Raw genomic sequence first — 19,141 nt, forward strand, 5'->3', positions numbered from 1 at the left:
GGGGTCGAATGGTAATTCTTTCTTAAGTTCTTTGAGAAATCACCGAACTGGTTTCCAGAATGGCTGAACTAATTTACATTGCCACCAACAGCATGTAAGCACTCCCTTTTCTCTGCTACCTCACCAGCACCTTTTATTTTTAGAGATTTAAATAATAGCCATTCTGACTGATATGAGATGGTTTCTCATTGTGGTTTTGATGTGCATTTCTCTAATGATTAGTGATATTGAGCATTTTTTCATATGCTTTCTGGCTGCATGTATGTCTTCTTTTGAAAAGTGTTTGATCATGTCCTTTGCCCACTTTTTAATGGGGTTGTTTGTATTTTGCTCATTAAGTTGTTTAAGTTTCTTATAGATTCTGGATATTAGACCTTTTTCGGATACATATATCTTCTCCCATTCTGTGGGTTGCAAATATTTTCTCCCATTCCATTGGTTGTGTGATTACTCTGTTGATAGTTTCTTTTGCTGTACAGAAGCTCTCTAGTTTAATTATGTCTCATTTGTCATTTTTTGTTTTTGTTGCAGTTGGTTTTGGCGTGTTTGTCATGAAATCTTTGCCAGGACTTAGGTCCAGAATGGTATCTCCTAGGTTATCTTTGAGGTTTTAGGTTTTACATATGAGTCTTTAATTCATCTTGAGTTGATTTTTGTATATGCTGTATGGAAGGGGCCCAGTTTCAGTCTTCTGTATATGATTGACCAGCTACCCCAACACCATTTATTGAATAGGGAGTCCTTTCCCCATTGCTTGTTTTTGTTACCTTTGTCAAAGATCTGGTGGTTGTTGGAGTGTGGCATTGTTTCTGGGCTTTCTATTCTGTTCCATGGGTCTATGTGTTTTTGTACCAGTACCATGCTGTAATGGTTACTGCACCTTTATAGTGTAGTTTGAAGTCAGGTAATGTGGTGCCTCCAGTTTTTTGCTTAGGCTCTTTTTGCTTAGGATTGTCTTGGCTATTCAGGCTCCTTTTTGGTTCCATATGAATTTTAAAATAGTCTTTTCTAATTGTGTGAAGAATGTCCTTGGTAGTTTGATACGAATAGCATCTGTAAATTGCTTTAGGCAGTGTGGCCATTTTCACAATATTGATTCTTCCTATTGATGAGCATGAAATATTTTTTCCTTTCTTTGTGTCATGTGTGATACCTTTGAGCAATCTTTTGTAATTCTCATTACAGAGATCTTTCACCTCCCCTAGTTAGCTATATTTCTAAGGTAGTTCATTTTCTTTGTGGCTATTGTAAGTGGAATTGCATTCTTGTATTGACTCTCAGCTTGGACATTGTAGGTGTATAGAAATGCTACTAATTTTTATATATTGGTTTTGTTGTTGTTGTTTTTGCTGTTGTTGTTGTTGTTGTTGTTGTTGTTTGGCCCCTCTGTTACTCAAGCTGGAGTGCAGTAATTCGATCTTGGCTGACTGCAGCCTCTGCCTCCTGGGCCCAAGTGATCTTCCCATGTCAGTCTCCTGAGTAGTTGGGACTACAGATGCACGCTCCCTTGCCTGGCTAATTATTTTTGTATTTTTTATAGAGATGGGGTTATGCCATGTTGCTCACACTGGTCTTGAACTCCTGAGCTCAAACGATCTTCTTGCCTCAGCCTCCCAAAGTGCTGGAATTACAGCCATGAGCCGCCATGCCTGGTCTATTTTTTTTGAGACAGAGTCTCACTCTGTCACCCAGGCTGGAACAGTGGCACAATCTCACCTCTCTGCAACCTCTGCCATCCAGGCTTAAGTGATTCTCCTGCCTCAGCCTCCTGAATAGCTGGGACCACAGGTGCCACCATGCCCGGCTAATTTTTGTGTTTTCAGTAGAGACGGGATCTCACCCTGTTGGCCACACTGGCCTCAAACTCTTGGACTCAAGTGATACACCCACCTCGGCCTCCCAGAGTGCTGGGATTACAGGTGTGAGTCACCGTGCCTGGCCTGACCATTTTTGTACCTTAATTTTATATTCTGAAATGTTGCTGGAGTTGTTTATCAGAGTTAGTAGCATTTGGACAGAAACTATGAGGTTTTCTAGGTTTGCAATCATATCATCTGCAAACAGAGATAGTTTGACTTCCTCTCTTTCTATTTGGATGCCTTTTCTTTCTTTCTCTTGCCTGATTGCTCTGGCTAGGACTTCCAGTGCCATGTTGAATACAGTGGTGAGAGAGGGCATCCTTTTCTTGTTCAGGTTTTCAAGGGGAATGCTTCCATCTTTTGCCCATTCAGTGTAATGTTGCCTATGGATTTGTCATAGATGGGTTCTTATTATTTTGAAGTGTGCTCCTTCAGTGCTTAGTTTGTTGAGGGTTTTTTAACATGAAGGATGGTGAATTTTATTGAAAGCCTTTTCTGTATCTGTCGAGATGATCATGTTGTTTTGTTTTTAGTTCTGTTTATTTGGTAAATCACATTAATTGATTTGTGTATATTTTTTTAATTTTTTTTATTTTTGAGACAGAGTCTCGCTCTTGTTGCCCAGGCTGGAGTGCAATGGTGCAATCTTGGCTCACTGCAACCTCTGTCTCCAAGGTTCAAGCAATTCTCCTGCATCAGCCTCCCAAGTGGCTGGGATTACAGGCATGCACCACCACTCCTGGCTAATTTTGTATTTTCAGTAGAGATGGGGTTTCACCATGCTGGTCAGGCTGGTCTCGAACTGCTGACCTCATGTGATCCACGGTCCTCAGCCTCCCAAAGTGCTGGGATTACAGGCATGCAGGCATGAGCCATTGCTCCAAGCCGATTGATTTGTGTATATTAAACCAAACTTGTATCCCAGGGCCCACTTGATCATAAAGCATTAGCTTTTGGATGTGCTGCTGAATTTGGTTTGCTAGTATTTTGTCAAGGATTTTTGCATCTGTGTTCATCAATGATATTGGCCTGAAGCTTTCATATTTTGTTGTCTCTGCCAGGTTTTGGTGTCAGGATGATGCTGGCCTCAAACAGTGAGTTAGGGAGGAGTCTCTCTTAAATATTTGGAATAGTTTCACTAAGAATGGTATCAGATCTTCTTTATACATCTGGTAGAATTTGGCTGTGAATGACTGTGTCTGGTCCTGGCCTTTTTTTCATTGGTAGGCTTATTATTAGTCATTCAATTTCATAATTTATTATTGGTCTGTTCAGAGATTCAGTTTCTTCGTGATCCAATCTTGGGAGGTTGTATGTTTCCAGAGATTTATTCATTTTTTTCTACGTTTTCTAGCCTTTGTGCATAGAGAGATGTTCATAGTAGTCTCTGAGTGTTCTTTGTATTTCTCTGGATTTGGTGGTAATGTCCCCTTTGTTATTTTTTATTGTGTTCATTTGGAGCTTGTATCTTTTTTTTCTTCATTGGTCTAGCTAGTTATTATGTCAGTTTTATTTATTCTTTCAAGGAACTAACTCTTGACCTTATTTATCTTTTATATGCTGTTTTCATGTCTCAGTTTCCTTCAGTTCAGCTTTGATTTTGGTTATTTCTTCTGCTAGCTTTGTGGTTGGTTTCCTCTTGTTTCTTTAATTCAAGATGTGATGTTAGTTGTTAATTTGTTAATTTGAGGTCTTTCTAACTTTTTGCTGTGGGTGTTCAGTGCTATAAACTTTTCTCCTAACATTGCTTTAGCTATGTCTGAGAGTTTCTGATATATTGTATCTTTGATGATCTGTCTAATAATGTCATTAGAGTGTTGAAGTCTCCTATTATTATTGTGTGGTTACTAAGTCTCTTCATTGATCTCTAAGTATTTGCTGTTTGAATCTGGGTGCTTCTGTGTTTGGTGCATGTATATTTAGGATAGTTAGGTCTTCTTGTTGAATTAAACCCTTCAGCATTATGTAATGCCCTTACTGGATGTGCTGCTGGATTTGTTTTGCTAGTATTTTGAATGATCCAAAAATCACTCAAAAACATACAATTTAATGGAAGTTAACCTGCTCCTGATTGACTTTGGGTAAACAATAAAATAGAGGCAGAATTCAAGAAATTCTTTGAAACTAATGAGATCAGAGATGCAATATATCAGAAACTCGGACATAGCTAAAGCAGTGTTAGGGAGAAAAGTTTTTTTTTTTTTTAAATCTTTATTGATTAAAGTGTGTTTTATCTGAAATTAGAAGAGCAACCCCTGCTTTGTTGAGTTTTTGTTTGCTTGGTAGATTTTTCTCTGTTTACTTTGAGCCTGTGGGTGTGATGGGTCTCTTGCATTTATGTGTGATGGGTCTCTTGATGACAGCATACAGTTAGGTCTTGCTTCCTTATCCAACTTGCCAGTCTGTCCTTTTAATTAGGGCATTAACCCATTTACATACAAGGTTAATATTGATAGGTGAGGATTTATCCTGTCATCTTGTTGTTACCTGGTTGTTACGCATCTTAATCGTGCGGTTGCTTTATATTATCAGTGATCTATGTACTTAAGTGTGTTTTTATGATGGCCTGTATTGGTCTTCTCCATATTTAGCACTCCCTTAAGGAGTTCTGGTAAGTCAGGTCTAGTGGTAACAAATTCCCTTAGCATTTGCTTGTCTGAAAAGGATCTTATTTATCCTTTTCTTATGAAGCTTATCTTAGTTTGGCTGTATATGGAATTCTTGGTTGGAATTTTTTTTCTTTAAGAATGCTGAATATAATCCTTCAATCTCTTCTGGCTTGTAGGGTTTCTGCTGAAAGTTCCACTGTTAACCTGAGGAAGTTTCTTTTTTGGTGACCTCCTTCTTCCTAGCTGCCTTTAACATTTTGTCTTTCACTTTGATCTTAGAAAATCTGATTACTCTGTCTTGGGCAAGGTCATCTTTTATAGTACCTTGCAGGGGTTCTTTGCATTTCCTGAATTTGAATGTTGGCATGTTTAGCAAGGTTGGAAAAAATTTCATGAATGACACTCTAAAACATGTTTTCCATGTTTCTTGCTTTCTCTTTTAGGGATGCCAATGAGATGTAGATTTGGTCTCTTTAGATAATCCCATATTTCTCGGAGGCTTTGTTTATTCTTGAATCTCTTTTCTTTGTTTTTGTCTGACTGAATTATTTTGGAGAACTGGTTTTCATACTCTGAGATTCTTTCCTCTCTTTGGTTGATTTCCTGCTGTTAATATTTGTTAATATTGTTTGCCTCTGTGTCCTCACCCAAATCCCATGTTGAATTGTAATTCCCAATGTTGGGGGAGGGACCTGGTGGGAGGTGATTGGACCATGGGGGTGGATTTACCCCCATTGTTCTCATGATAATGAGTTCTCATGAGATCTGATAGTTTAAAAGTGTGTGGCACTTCCCCCTTGAGTCTCTCTGTCTCTCCTGCTGCCATGTGAAGATGTGCTTGCTTCCCCTTCGCCCTACCGGCATTATTGTTAAGTTTCCTGAGGACTTCCCAGCCATGCCTTCTGTACAGCCTGTGGAACTGTGAGTCAATTAAACCTCTTTTCTTTATAAATTACCCAGTCTGAAGTAATTCTTTATATCAGTGTGAGAATGAACTAATACACTTGTGACTGTGTTTTAAAATTGTTGGAGTCTTTCAGCTCTATCAGATTCTTTCTTACAATTGCCATTTGTCTTTTATCTCCTGTATTATTTTGTTGTATTCCTTAGAATCCTTTTATTGGGTTTCAACTTTCTCTTGAATCCAGATGATTTTTGTTTCTATTTATACTTTCAATTCTGTTTCTTTCGTTTCAGCCGTTCAGTCTGGTTAAGACCCAGTACTGGGGAATTAGTGTGGTTGTTTTTAGGTGAGAAGACACTGTGCCTTTTTGAGTTGCCAGAATTCTTGCTGCACTGGTTCCTTCTCATCATTGTGGGTGATATTCCTTCAATTCTTGAAAATGCTAATCCTTTGAATGTGTTTGTTTGTTTTTTTGCTTTTGTCTTCTTTGATGCATTTGGAGGTTTAATTGTAGTATAAGGTGAGTTCAGTGAAGTCACTTCCTTTGTGAAAGATTTTAGGGAGCTAGGGCTAAGCTCATCCCTCCTAGGCTTCATGCTCTCACTTTAGGGGCCTGACACCAGGCCCCTGGCGTTCTTGTCTGGACTCCTGAGGTTAGGAACATGCTGTACTGGAGCTTCTGAGATGTTCCCAGTCCTCTGGCCATGACACCTCCATGAGTGGTGCTAGCCAATGCCCTTTGTCTCAGCGGTGTTAGCGGGCTCTGTGTTCATTTGTGTGTTTCAGCAGCTGTGGTAGTGTGGCAGGGTGCACATACATAAAATGGAGTGGGGTACTGGTGGAAGCAGGGCTGTGGTATGTGCTTCCACTGGTGGCGGCTGCCTCCGTCACATATTTACCTATATATCAAACTACCACACAATTTTGAAAGTTGTTTGTACAGTGTATGAGATGTTCTGTTGCTTGATATTATTGCTAATACTTGTATTATCTGATTTAATTTAACCATTGGGTGTGTGGTGGTATCTTATTGTGGTTTTAGCTTGTATTTGTTTGATGACTAATTTGAACATCTTTTTATGTGCTTTTCATCATTCACATACCTTCTTTTGAGAAGTATCTGTTCAGATCTTTCCCCCATTTTCTTATTGACTTGTCTTATTAAGTCTCCAGAATTCTTTATACATTTTCTATCTCAGATACATGTATTATAAATGCTTTTTCCTAGTCTGCAGCTTGTCTTTTTATTTTCTTAATGGTATCTTTCAAAGGGCAAACACTTTGAATTTTGATGTCCAATTTAGCAATTCTTTATTTTTCATCATTTGCCTACCCATTGTTGTGACAGTTTTCTTCTTTGTTTTCTTGGTGTCCTTCTCTGTAAAATTGAGGTAATGTGAGAGTTAAATGAATTGATATATGTAATGTACTTTGAAAATGCCTCACATTTAATAAAATGGTATAGTGTTAGCTGCCATTATTGTTACCACAACTCCTTTACTCATAAGTTATTTTTGAGGTTTTTGGATGCTGTCTCTGCATCCCTGTCTCATCTTCATTCCTCTTAAAAATTTGTCATTGCCATTTTCTTTAAGGGTCTTTTGTTTACAAAAAAGGACTAAAGTTAAGATTTTCTATATATTAGAGAAAGGATATCCTAGCATTCCATATAGGGTATGATTTATATTATGTGCTACTGTTTTGTAATCTACCAATTTACCAGTGACTTGGTTTCCTTTCATATGTGATGTTACAATGAGATTTACAGAAATTTTTGCCATTTCCTTTCCCCAAAAGGTCTAAAGCCCACCATGAATGTCATGATTTTCCCCTTTTGTTAAGGCTCCTTTGGCCATCTATGACATTGGCTTCCACTGTATTTTATGCATACCTTACATGCCTTTAGTGTACTATGGAAAATGGCATTTTAGAGGGTATTGTTTTTGTTGTCAGTTTTGCTAAATAGAATTTAGGGGCTGGATTTTGATTGAGGTACATTAATTGGATTAAAAATATCATGAACATAATTAGCTTAAAGGCAGTAATAGTTATACCAAAATGGAGTTTCAAATGAGTATAAACTAGGTCAAGGCAAGATGTTCTTCTTAAAATACATTACAGTATGATAATGATCCACCATAGTTGTTTGAGTCAGTCTCAGAAATGGAGATATTGTCCTGATTCTGTTCTCTATTATTTTGACCAAATATTTAATCAGTCTATCATTTTCCTATTATAGAGTGAGAAATATAATATCTTCCTAGCAAAAATAATATTAAGCAATGAGATAGTTAGTATTTAGCAAGTGATGTAGTTCTTATAATAAACTCAGTATAATTTTTAGTCTACAGTCCAGATCTTATTGATCTCTTTTCTAAAAATATCCCCTCCATCTGAGCCCCTCTGCTGAGCCCTAGATCAGGTACTGGGCCATCCACAAAGTCTTGCATAGTGCTTGGCAATGAATAGGCAATTGGTAAGAGTGTTGTATTTAACCAAACTTTCAATTTTATCCCTGTTTCTTGTGCCTTTTTTTGTCTCTTTTTCCTGTGGATTCTATAAACTCAAGAAATCAGTATTCTTATGGAGGAAAAAAAAAGCAAACAAAAACTTACTGCAGCCGTTCTTCTTACAGTTTCTGTCTTTATGCTTTTCACACAAATGTTTTAAGAGAGTCAATTATTCTTAGTTTCCCATTTATCTTTTTAGCTTTTATAATTTAGTTATTGTTAAACTGTTTTAAAATATGTCTAATAACCTTAGGCCTCATAATTTTAGTGTATTTTCACATTTTCTAGCTTTTGTGTAATATCTCCTTATAGTTTCTTCTTTGCCTCCTCTATAACACTTTCCCAGTCTTTTTCCTCCTATCTGTCCTTTACATTTTTATTTTTATTTGTTTTGTTTTTAATGAATTACTCCAGATTTTAACTTCGTCTCCTTTTTCTTCAGCAAAGAAGATAGCTGAGTGAATTAAAATATTTCTAGGGTTTCATTTATTTGCCTTTAAACAGATGTTGCTTTCTTGAATGTAGCTGTGATTTTTCAGTTACTTTTTGGACATCTCCATTTTGGTATTAGCTGAATTTTTCATAGTAAAACTAATTGTTGAATATACTTGGTCCTTCGTAGAAGGCAAGCTGTGTTATGTTCATCACTATATCTTAATTGTCTAGCATAGTGCTTGGTACATAGTTGGCAATTAATACACGTTTATTATATGAACAATTGATATTCTCCTGTCACCTGAAAGTTAACATGTTCAAAATTGAACATGTTGGGATCTGGAATTTTCCTTTGCTTCTGTATCTTCCCATTGTTTGAAGCATAGATCAAATGTCCCCTCTTCCCTAAAGTTTTCCTTAATCGTCACAGTCAAAAATCTGTTTCCCTATTCTCTATTCCTTTACGAAATTATACTTTTATTGTACCTGTATTCTGGATTACATTTTATTTATGTACAGAGTTTGCTGTACATAAGATTGAGGTCAGGGGCTGACCTCTCCAAGATAAATTAACTATTTAAAATAATCTAAGGTTTTGGGAAAGGAAAGGGTTGAAAAGTGGATTTGTATCACTGTTCCTTCTGTATAGAATCCCCTCCCCATCTTGCTGCTTTTCACTCATTCTTCAGCCTCAGGTGAGGCATTATTTTATCCAGGTTTTTCTGAGCCTGCTTTAAGTCTTGAACAGGTGACTTTTCTTTGTATTTCTCTATTATTAATTCCTTTAATAAATAATTATTGAGTGCCTTTATTGTGCAGACACTATGCCAGACAGGGCTTTGAGAAACAAAAAGGTAGAACTTTTGCGGCTGAGTATGTAATGTTTAGCTCATTATACAATTACGTATTACACAGATAAGGAAACTGAGGCTCAGATAAGTTCAGTGAATATACTAAGGTTACCAAATTAATAAATGGGAGAGCCTGGTTTCAGACTTTGGAATTTCTGAGTCCTTAGTGTTCTTTCCATTATACTTTGGCATTCCTCAGTGAAAATGTTTTTTGAAAGATTTGAACCAAATCTTTCTAAGCTCTGGTATTTTGTTTCTTTTCCAGCACCACAGAGCATTCCGTTAACCACTTACTGTTACTTAGCAAAGGAGATGCGTGTACATGGAACCAATGCTGTTGACCAAAAGAGGATAGTTAACCTGGTACTGGGCAGAAATACTTCCACTGAATTTGTGTCTTTGAAAACTGATTTTAACATTTGCTTTACTCAAAGGATTTACAAGCCTCCAGAGTCGTCAGGGTTCTGTGGTATCTATTGTCTATGTTAATCTATGGATTTCTTTGTTTTATTTTTCCACTGGAACATTACAGCTCTCAAAATTCATAGCAAACACCCTACACTCTATTTATTTCCATTCAACAGTACGATGGTGTGAATTTGACAAAACTCTGGCAAATACTTAAGTTAATATTTCACAAAATACCCAAACTCCTTTTGGCAGTTGATTTCCAGGCAGCTGATAAAACATTGAATTGGTAGGTGTTTTTTGTTTTTGTGGGTTATTCATTTTGATGTGCATACGGAAGGGTAGGGAAGGAGAAGTTGTTATGGTATAAAGACAGAGTTGGAAAAGTTGGGCTTATGTTGTTGTTTGTTTGTTTTTTGTTTTGTTTTCCTGAGAATATTCTCTGTTACCCTGCAGTAAGCTGTCTACCTTCCAGGATTTGACAGCCTGCTTGCTTAATAGCCTTCAGAAACATCCATGTCCTGTCATACCTGTGCTATGTTCTGATTACTTGGTAACTTGTTAGCTTAGAGATTAATTTTAGGGATGTTTTATATAAGGAAACCTCTCCTCTAATGCTACCTCCTTTTGTTACCTGTTAATAGTCATGGTGTTAGGTTTATTGAAGGACTTTTGCTTCTATATTCTTTTCTTCTCAATGTTCTTTTCATTAGGAATATAATGGCCGGGCGCGGTGGCTCATGCCTGTAATCCCAGCACTTTGGGAGGCCGAGGCGGGTGGATCACCTTAGGTCGGGAGTTTGAGACCAGCCTGACCAACATGGAGAAACCCCGTCTCTACTAAAAATACATAATTAGCTGGGCGTAGTGGCGCATGCCTGTAATCCTAGCTATTCAGGAGGCTGAGGCGGGAGAATTGCTTGAACCTGGGAGGCGGAGGTTGCAGTGAGTTGAGATTGCGCCATTGCACTCCAGCCTGGGCAACAAGAGTGAAACTCCATCTCAAAAAAAAAAAATAATAATAATAATAATAGTAATCATAACATGAAATAATACATTCATTTGTGATTTTACATCTTGCTCTTCTCAGTTTGACAAAGGAAATAATGTTTATAAGATTAAGTTACTGATTTTTCCTGTTTTGACATCCTTAAACTTTGGGTTCTGTGAGTGTTTTGCCTGAATTAGAACTGTGGAACTAGACTTTATGACTCAAGGTTTGGGGATATTACATGTCAAATGCATGTTTTTAAATTTTCTAAAATACAATTTTATAACTGAGAAATACAGAAACATTTATTTAATAAACAACATTTTGTATCACTAAAAAAATTAGTATTATGTTTAAATAAATTTTTAAAAATATACTTATTTCCTTTTAAAGTGTTCTTCACCACACTTGGGCATTTATCTGTTTCTTTAAATGGCCTTCTCTGTTTCTTGTTTGCAGGCAGCTATCAATGGTGTAATACCCCAGGAAAATGGCATTCTACAAAGGTATGTTATAAAGTGCTTACCAGTTAAGATGACTTAGCAGAACAAAAAACAGAGCTAGCTGTTAATTTTTTTTGTTTTATTTTTTAATAGAGCATTGATTTGGGGTATATAAGTTCATTAACATTGTTCTTTCAGATATTTCTATGTATTATATTAATTCTCCAAAGTCTCCAACTTTTAACTGTATAAAATTATTGCATATTTGTTAACACCATCTTTTAAGATGGTTTTGATTTTTAAGAAAGCTTTTCAAGCTTATGCTTTGTTTTATAAGATGAAAGGAACTGAATTTTTTAAACTATTAGCACTGGCTATTGGTTTAATAACCCCAGAATATGGTTATCAAACTTAACTATACAGGCTTTATCTCCAGGCTTACTACAGACTTTTTCTCCTTCCCTTTTGGGTTCTAAATCAGGTATATGGTAAGTTGCAACAATTTGAGGCAGTTCTTAATAATGCAACTCTTCAGAGTACTGAACTATTTTACTTGAAGTATCCAGTGTTAACAAGTGGAATGGTTTTAGAGGTTTTGTGTTATGGCCAGAAGGTAAAACTGGAAGATGTGGCCAAGAGAATTATAATAGTTACAATGTAATTCCTTGAGTTAAAAATAAATTCATAACTTTTGTCTCCTTAAAATTGGAGACTCTGGTTCTGAATTAAAGAACACTCTATAAAGCCTTAGGAGGTAAAACCATTCTCCCTTCCAAGTGTAGTTTAATTACTTGATTTTCCCCCCTTTCCTCTCAATTCAAACATTGGCTTGAATTTTGGTGGCTGGGATTTCTAAGTCACTGAAGCATGATCTGCTAAGTGCAGATGAGGCAAACAGAAACAGCAGATAAGGAATGAGGTCGTTTTGGAGAGCAAGAAAAGTACTCTTGCAGAAACATCAGGAAGTTCACTATGAACTGCAAGACATGCTGTTCTTGATAAGAAACCATATATTTAGGATGGAAGCAAAATTTGTTTGATACCTGTACCACCTTTAATGGTTAATGGTTTTTAGATGAAAGCAATTATAAAACAGACCTATACCCCTGTTCCTCTCTTCTAAACTGTCAGAAAGATTTTCATCCAGAGTAAATGTGGCAGATTTCCAGAGTTTCTACCAACTTCTGTTTGTTTAATCTTTAGTTTGTTGTTGTTTGTTCCAGAGCATTCAATTCTATTGAAGCCCTTGTCTAGAAAGCAAACCAGATGAACTTCCTTTATGGTCATTTTTTTTCTTAGTTTAGAAAGTTTTACACTGCTAAATATCACTTCAGTTTTATTTTTGAGTAAATGTTATTGCCACTTTTTGTGCCAAAATTTTTGCTATGCAAAATCTTTGTGGGTTCAGCTACTGGATTCTGAGTACATATTGGATATATCATCCAATTAATAGCATTTGCCATAGGTGAACTGTAGAAACTTCTTCTCCCCTGGAAACATTCCATCTTTCCTGTCACAGATCATACTTTTTATTTAATATATTTTATGACTAGAAATTCCGTATTAAACTGATTTCTCATAAAGTTACTATAATATTTGGGGTTGAACTGTGATCAGAGTAGGATTTTGTTGGTTTTGTTTGCTTTTTTTGAAGGAATGAATCATATGTCTACATGAGATAATCAGTTGTATCTAGTAATATTCTTCAACTATTTCCTTCCTAACCTTGTTCATTAGCTTTGAAATCATTGCGGATTTAACATAACTGAAAATTCCTCTTGTATGTCTACTGACCAGAGGAAAACAAAAGAGGGCTCTTTGTGTACTTTCTTATAAGCTTAACACTGAAAGTAGAAGGCACGATGCTAGAAATGGTATATGCAGGCAGTTAAAAGGATCTTTGTTTTGTATGTTTGGTTTTTATAATAAAGTCGAATATATGCAGTCTGTGTATACAACTGACTGTTAAATTGTTAGTGCATCCCTTAACAAAGAAAAGAGGTATCAAATACTATACTTTAAATAAATTACTATATAAAGCAATATTCTCATGAGATAATGAACTTTTGGTGGGAAATAAATACCCACCTCACTGATACATGTGTTGATACTAAATTCCTTTGACCGGAGATTATTCAAAACAAAAAACTGTACTAATTATCTGCAATCTAAAGAAGTTTGTTTTTTTTTTTTTTTTTAAGAGAAAGAAGAGCCAGTGTGTGCCTTATAGCTTTTCTTGAAATTAGGTTTTTGTGTGAATCCAAGAGGCTATATGATTTTTAATGTAACCATAAAGTCCAAGGGAAAGAAACTTTTTTTTGAGTGCTTAAGGCAGTGTGCTAGGCAATTGACATATTTTTCTTCATTTAATACTCACTACAACCTGTAAGAGGTAAATGTTTACATTTTACATATGAGGAAATTCAAAGTTAGAGAGTTTACATAGACTTGCCCGAGTTCACAAGCATAGAAGCAGGTAGTGAAGTCTAGATTGTCTTATTTTAAAAGCCATGCTCTATCCTCGCTATTACTCTGTCTTCTTCAAGATCAGTCAGTGAGGTATTCCCAAACTTTTAAGATTTTTCCTTTGAGAGCTGGGTGTGGTAGCTCACGCCTGTAATTCCAGCACTTTGGGAAGCCGAGGCTGGCAGATCACTCGCGGTCAGGAGTTCAAGACCAGCCTAGCCAACATGGTAAAACCCTGTCTCTACTAAAAATAGAACTTGAACCCGGGAGGCCAAGGTTGCAGTGAGCCAAGATTGCACCACTGCACTGCAGCCTAGGTGACAGAGTGAGACTCCATCTTAAAAAAAACACAAACAGAAAAAGATTTTTATTTTGGGTAAAGAAGTTGAAATCTAATACATGTACATAATGTCTTTCTTCCACAGCTTGGTTTTTTATAATTATTATTTTAGTTGTAAGCTATTAAAGGCAGATATTATTATTCCTCGTTTTACAGGTAGATAGGATAAGTCATAAAGTGACTTGGCCCAGATGATACAGCCTGATGTTGATGGAGTCAGGAATATAAGCAAGTCTTCTGACTCTTTCTCCAAGGCTTATTTCATGAGACAGTATATTGCTAACACAGCATACTGTGTGTAACTTATGCAGTCATAAATGTAAACTATTCATTCAGTCATAAACAGACACTGAGTATGTATATTTACATGGTCCAGTGTATTATTTATTTAACATATTGTCCAGAGCCTTTTTAAAAATTATTTTTGGAGATATTTTTAGGAAGAAACGTTAGTGAATTACTTGTATAATTGGAGAGCTGATGCTATGATTTCTAAAAGTAAACTTTATAAATTAATAGCATAATTTTAGCCACTCACTAAGTGGATGGTATTTATTAACTCATATTTGTTTTATTACCCAGACAGGTGTACAGTTTGTTCATTTGTCCATTGTTTAATTCATTGAGAACACCTAGAGAAGACGTTTATTTTCAAACCTTGACCATTAGGCTTTCAGAATATATAAATGCCCAGGTTTTGTAACTTAGAAAATAGCCATTATAGCCAGTTAGTTTCTATGTATTGCTTTGTCTAATTTCCATTTAAAAAATCTGATTTGATTCACAATTTTATCTCTAAAATAAATGTGGAGTTGTTTTTTTTTTTTTTAAGGAGGTGCCTAAAGATTTTGCCATGGCATGGACTTTAAAAAATTGAAATAATAAACAAGTACAGAGTTCCTGTTTACTTTTCTTTCTGTTCATTGCCTTCCAAGAGCCTGAGTTGTTTGTAGAGGAAAGTTGAGTAAGGATAAAAACACTTATTTGGTTGAAGTTTTAGAACTAAAATAGATTTCTACATAGAGCTTCCAAATCGGTGTCATTTTTATATTTATTTATTTTTAAGGTACAGGGGTCTTGCTATGCTGCTTAGGCTGGACTTGAACTCCTGCTGAGCTCAAGCAATCTTTCTGACTCAGCCTCCTGAGTAACTGGGTCTACAGGCACGTGACACCTTGCCCAGTTTCCCATTAGTATCTTTTTTTGTTGTTGTTTGTTTTTTGGAGACAGGCTGTTGCTCTGTAGCCCAGGCACAATCACAGCCTCCTGCAGCCTCTACTTCCTGGGCTGAAGTGATCCTCCCACCTCAGCCCCCTGAATAGCTGGGACTGTAGGCGCTCGCCACCACACCTAGCTAATTTTTGTATTCTTTGTAGAGATGGAGTCTCATGATGTTGCCCAGGAGTTCCAGACTACTGGGTTCAAGCCATCCTCCCACCATGGCCTCACAAAGTGCTAGGATTACAGGCATGAGCCACTACACCTGGCATTCAATATCTTTTTTTAAAAAAGATATTTATAGATTAGTAAATCTATAATGATTACATGGTTAGATGATTAAATAGAAAAGAATAGCAAGGTCAGATTATAAGATGGTGGTTTTCACAGCTGGGAAATTTTAAAAATACATTTACTCTTTTTTGATTCAATAATTTTGGATGCTTTTGTATTCTTTGGGTCTCATTAAATGTTAGTGAAAACTGATGGGATCATTCATTGACTGGTAAGATCTCTCTCTTCCTCTCATTTTTTGGATTGCCTTTTTTTTTGAGATGAGGTCTCACTCTGTCACCCAGGCTGAAGTGCAGTGGCATGATCTCAGCTCACTGCAACCTCTACCTCCCAGACTCAATTGAGCCTCCCACATCAGCCTCCTGAGTAGCTGGGACTACAGGCATATGCCACCAAGCCTGGCTAATTTTTGTATTTTTTGTAGAAATGGGGTTTCGCCCCAGCCATGTTGCTCAGGTTAGTCTTGAACTCCTGAGCACAAGTGATCCTCCTGCCTCGGCCTCCCAAAGTGTTGGGATTACAGGTGTGAGCCACCGTACCTGGTCTACCCAAGAAATGTTGCCAGAGGGAATTTTATATAAGGAGTCAGTTACACAGATGTGAAGAAGGTTGAAAGATCAGAAAAGGGATACTGAGACAACCTAGATAGAGTGACTGCAGGAGGCAGCTGGACCACCAAGCCCAGATATGGGTGGTTCCTTCTGCTTGGCAAGGAAAGGAGCCCAGGGCAAGAGCAGACTCATAGCTTCAGTGAGAAGGGTAGGGATGTAGAGGTCATGATTCCCATTCCAGGCCAAGAAGCAGCAGCTAGAACACATCTACCAGGGAGAGCCCCCTGCTGACCACCAGTGGGCACAAAGGAAAGTGATAGAGGAACAAAGGAAAGAGGCTGATGGAGGTTGAGGTTAACAGAACTTTATTTGTAGCTCAGCGGAAGAGCCCTAGGAACTTGGCACCAGACATATGAGAAGGAAGTCGTGTTCAGCTGATACTGGTAGCTTTGGCAAGATGCAGAGAGACTTATGGAAAAGGTGCCGTTAAAAAAAAAGCTAGAAGCTAACATCAGTGGTTGATGCTAAAACAAAATGAGTGCCACCGTTGGGGTGATATGTCACTGCTAGGGTGATGTTGATAGGATCAGTGTGCAAACTGCAAGAAGATAGGGGTGTGTGTGTGTGTGTTTGTATGTTTGCTGCTGAAGTTTTTGTTTCTGTTACTGGTCATAAGGCCATAGCTGATACTGTGAGTTTCTTCTTTCACCATTTATTCTGTATTCCCTGTTTTTAGCCAGCACCTCAAATGGTCAGGGTTTTTTTTTGTTTTTGTTTGTTGTTGTTGTTGTTGTTTTTTACCTGGTGAAGCATCTTACACCTTCATTTTTGAAGAGTCAGAACCCTCAGTTTACCTACTTTTTTATTAGTTGTAATTTTCCATTCTTACTAGACATGCCCCAGAAAATCTCCTGGGCTCCAGTCATAGTCCATTGTGTAGCAGCAGCCCAATTTTTTTCTTAGTAATCAGGACCAGTCACTCTATCCGGTACTCCTTCCCTAGGTGATAATTCAGTGCCATGAGGAGTACAAAATAGCCAAGCAACATTCTCAAGTTCCAATTCAATGGAAGTGTTGTGGAAATGTTACATCTTTGGGAACCATGATTTCTGAACCATCAGCACCCAAAGTTGTAGGAGGCAGAAGTTTAGTAAGCTGTTAGGCATGTAAGAGGAATCACTATCAACACTTAATTCCCATACATGTGTTTTCTGGCAGTACGAAAAATAGTGTGGTGTTTTGGACACTGATATAAAGCATTTATACCACATACTTTAAGGAGGAACCCCAAGCTTTGAGGTTATCTCCTAACCAGTGTCATAACTGGATCTTTAGTAAGTCATTCTGTTGTTCTGTCAAGCTAGCTGCTCCTAGGTAATGGCATACACGATGATCCCAGTGCTGCACTTCTTTTGCTGTGAAACAGATGCCTTAGTTAGAACCAGTGTTGTGTGGGAAGCCATCAATATGGTATTCCCAAAGTCCATGAATGGTGGTCCTGACAGATGCATTCCTGTCAGGTAAGTCAAGTTCCTATTTAGAAAAGCGTCTTTTTCAGAGAAGATAGATCACTGCCCTCTCCATGATGGAAATATTTTATTACCAGGTCCCTGGGAAATGGCACCTTATTGGGGACTCAATATTAGTCTGTGTCATTTGCAGTTTAGGCACTCCATAGTTTCTCTAGCTAGATGCAGCCTTGGTGAGGGGCAGTCCATGTTGTGGTGTCCATTCCTAACCTCCATCTCTGTTGACATGGCCACATTGTACATTAATGCATCAAGCAGCCTCAGTAGCAAGGGAAAAAAAGCTGACTGAACAATGTCTTCTTATCTATGTTATTAAGATCCTTTTTTTAATTGCTTAGCCTTTAGAGAATATTCACTTAAGAAACAAATATATTTAGCCAGGTGCGGTGGCTCACGCCTGTAATTCCAGCATTTTGGGAGGCCAAGGCTAGTGGATCACCTGAGGTCAGAAGTTCAAGACCAGCCTGGCCAACATAGTGAAACCCTGTCTCTACTCAAAATACAAAAAAAAAAAAAAAAAAAAAAGAAAATTAGCTGGGTGAGGTGGCGGGCACCTGTAATCCCAGCTACTTGGGTGGCTGAGGCAGGAGAATCGCTTGATCCTGGGAGGCAGAGGTTGCAGTGAGGCAAGATTGTGCCATTTCACTCTGGCCTGGGCAACAAGAGTGAAACTCCGTCTCCAAACAAACAAACAAAACCAAATATATTTATATTCTGTGTGCATTCTAAAGGATCTGTTTTCATATCTCTTCTCCAGACTTTCTTGTCACCCAGTTTTCCAATTTTATTCTTTTCAGGACCTGAACAGCTGGCCAACCCACCATCTATTGCCTATGATTCAATGTAGATTTATACCTGAGGCTATCTCTCCTTCCAGATGAAGTGGTGAACGTAGTACAACATTAAGTTCTCCCCAGTGGGGGGCTTTTCTTTCACTGCTGTCTTTCAGGGCTATCATTGATTGTGGTCGTAGTATTACAGCAGTGCAATTTTGGCTGGTGCCAGCATATTGTACATAATCATTTTTCTCTTCCCAGTCCAAATTTTTTTTTCCTCAGTTAACTTAGTTATTTCTTATTTATTGTTGAGAAATACAAAGTACAGCTTTCACCCTCATGTGCTTTCAACCACTGCATTCTAGAAACTTTATCAAGGTGGCAGCCCTTGTATTTTTGTGGTGTGTGTCTGCTAATCCCTAACATGCATGCGTCCTACCAAAGTATCAAAGTATAGGTTTAGTTTTCCTTATTTGAAGTGCATAGGACCAGAAGTATTTCACATTTCAGTTTTTTTCAGATTTGAGAATATTTGCATTATACGTACTGGTTGGTTGAGCATCCCTAATCCAAAAATCTGATATCCAAAATGTTCCAGTAAACATTTCCTTTGAGTGTTATGTCAGCACTCAAAAAGTTTCAGATTTTGGAACATTTCAGATTTCAGACTTATGGATTAGAGAGACTTAACCTATACTTGCTGCTTATGCAATTCAGGACCAATCTATGTTGTCATCAGTGTAGTATCGTTCTTTGGAATGTCAAGTTAATCAAGATCTCTATAGACTATTATTATGACAAAGAGCAGGAGAGTTGATGTAATCTTTAGGAAAAGACAATGAAGGTATTAGTCTACCCTGCTGTGTGAAAGCAAAATGCATGTTCCAGTGCTTACAAATTAGTATAGAAAATAAAACACATATGCAAGATCATTTGTTTCCAGCGGTCCCTTCTTAC

At 37.4% G+C, this 19,141-nt stretch overlaps 1 protein-coding gene across 1 annotated transcript in view; it reads left to right on the forward strand.

The window, feature by feature from the left end:
- FAF1 (Fas associated factor 1) overlaps positions 1–19,141 on the forward strand; it is a 534,220-nt gene that overhangs the window by 161,720 nt on the left and 353,359 nt on the right. The window contains exon 3 of the mRNA XM_054488490.2: positions 11,027–11,073. Coding sequence (XP_054344465.1) covers positions 11,027–11,073 — 47 coding nt within the window. The remainder of the gene's footprint in view (positions 1–11,026; positions 11,074–19,141) is intronic.

This window comes from Pongo pygmaeus, chromosome 1, assembly GCF_028885625.2.
Source record: "Pongo pygmaeus isolate AG05252 chromosome 1, NHGRI_mPonPyg2-v2.0_pri, whole genome shotgun sequence".
Taxonomy (NCBI): Eukaryota; Metazoa; Chordata; class Mammalia; order Primates; family Hominidae; genus Pongo; species Pongo pygmaeus.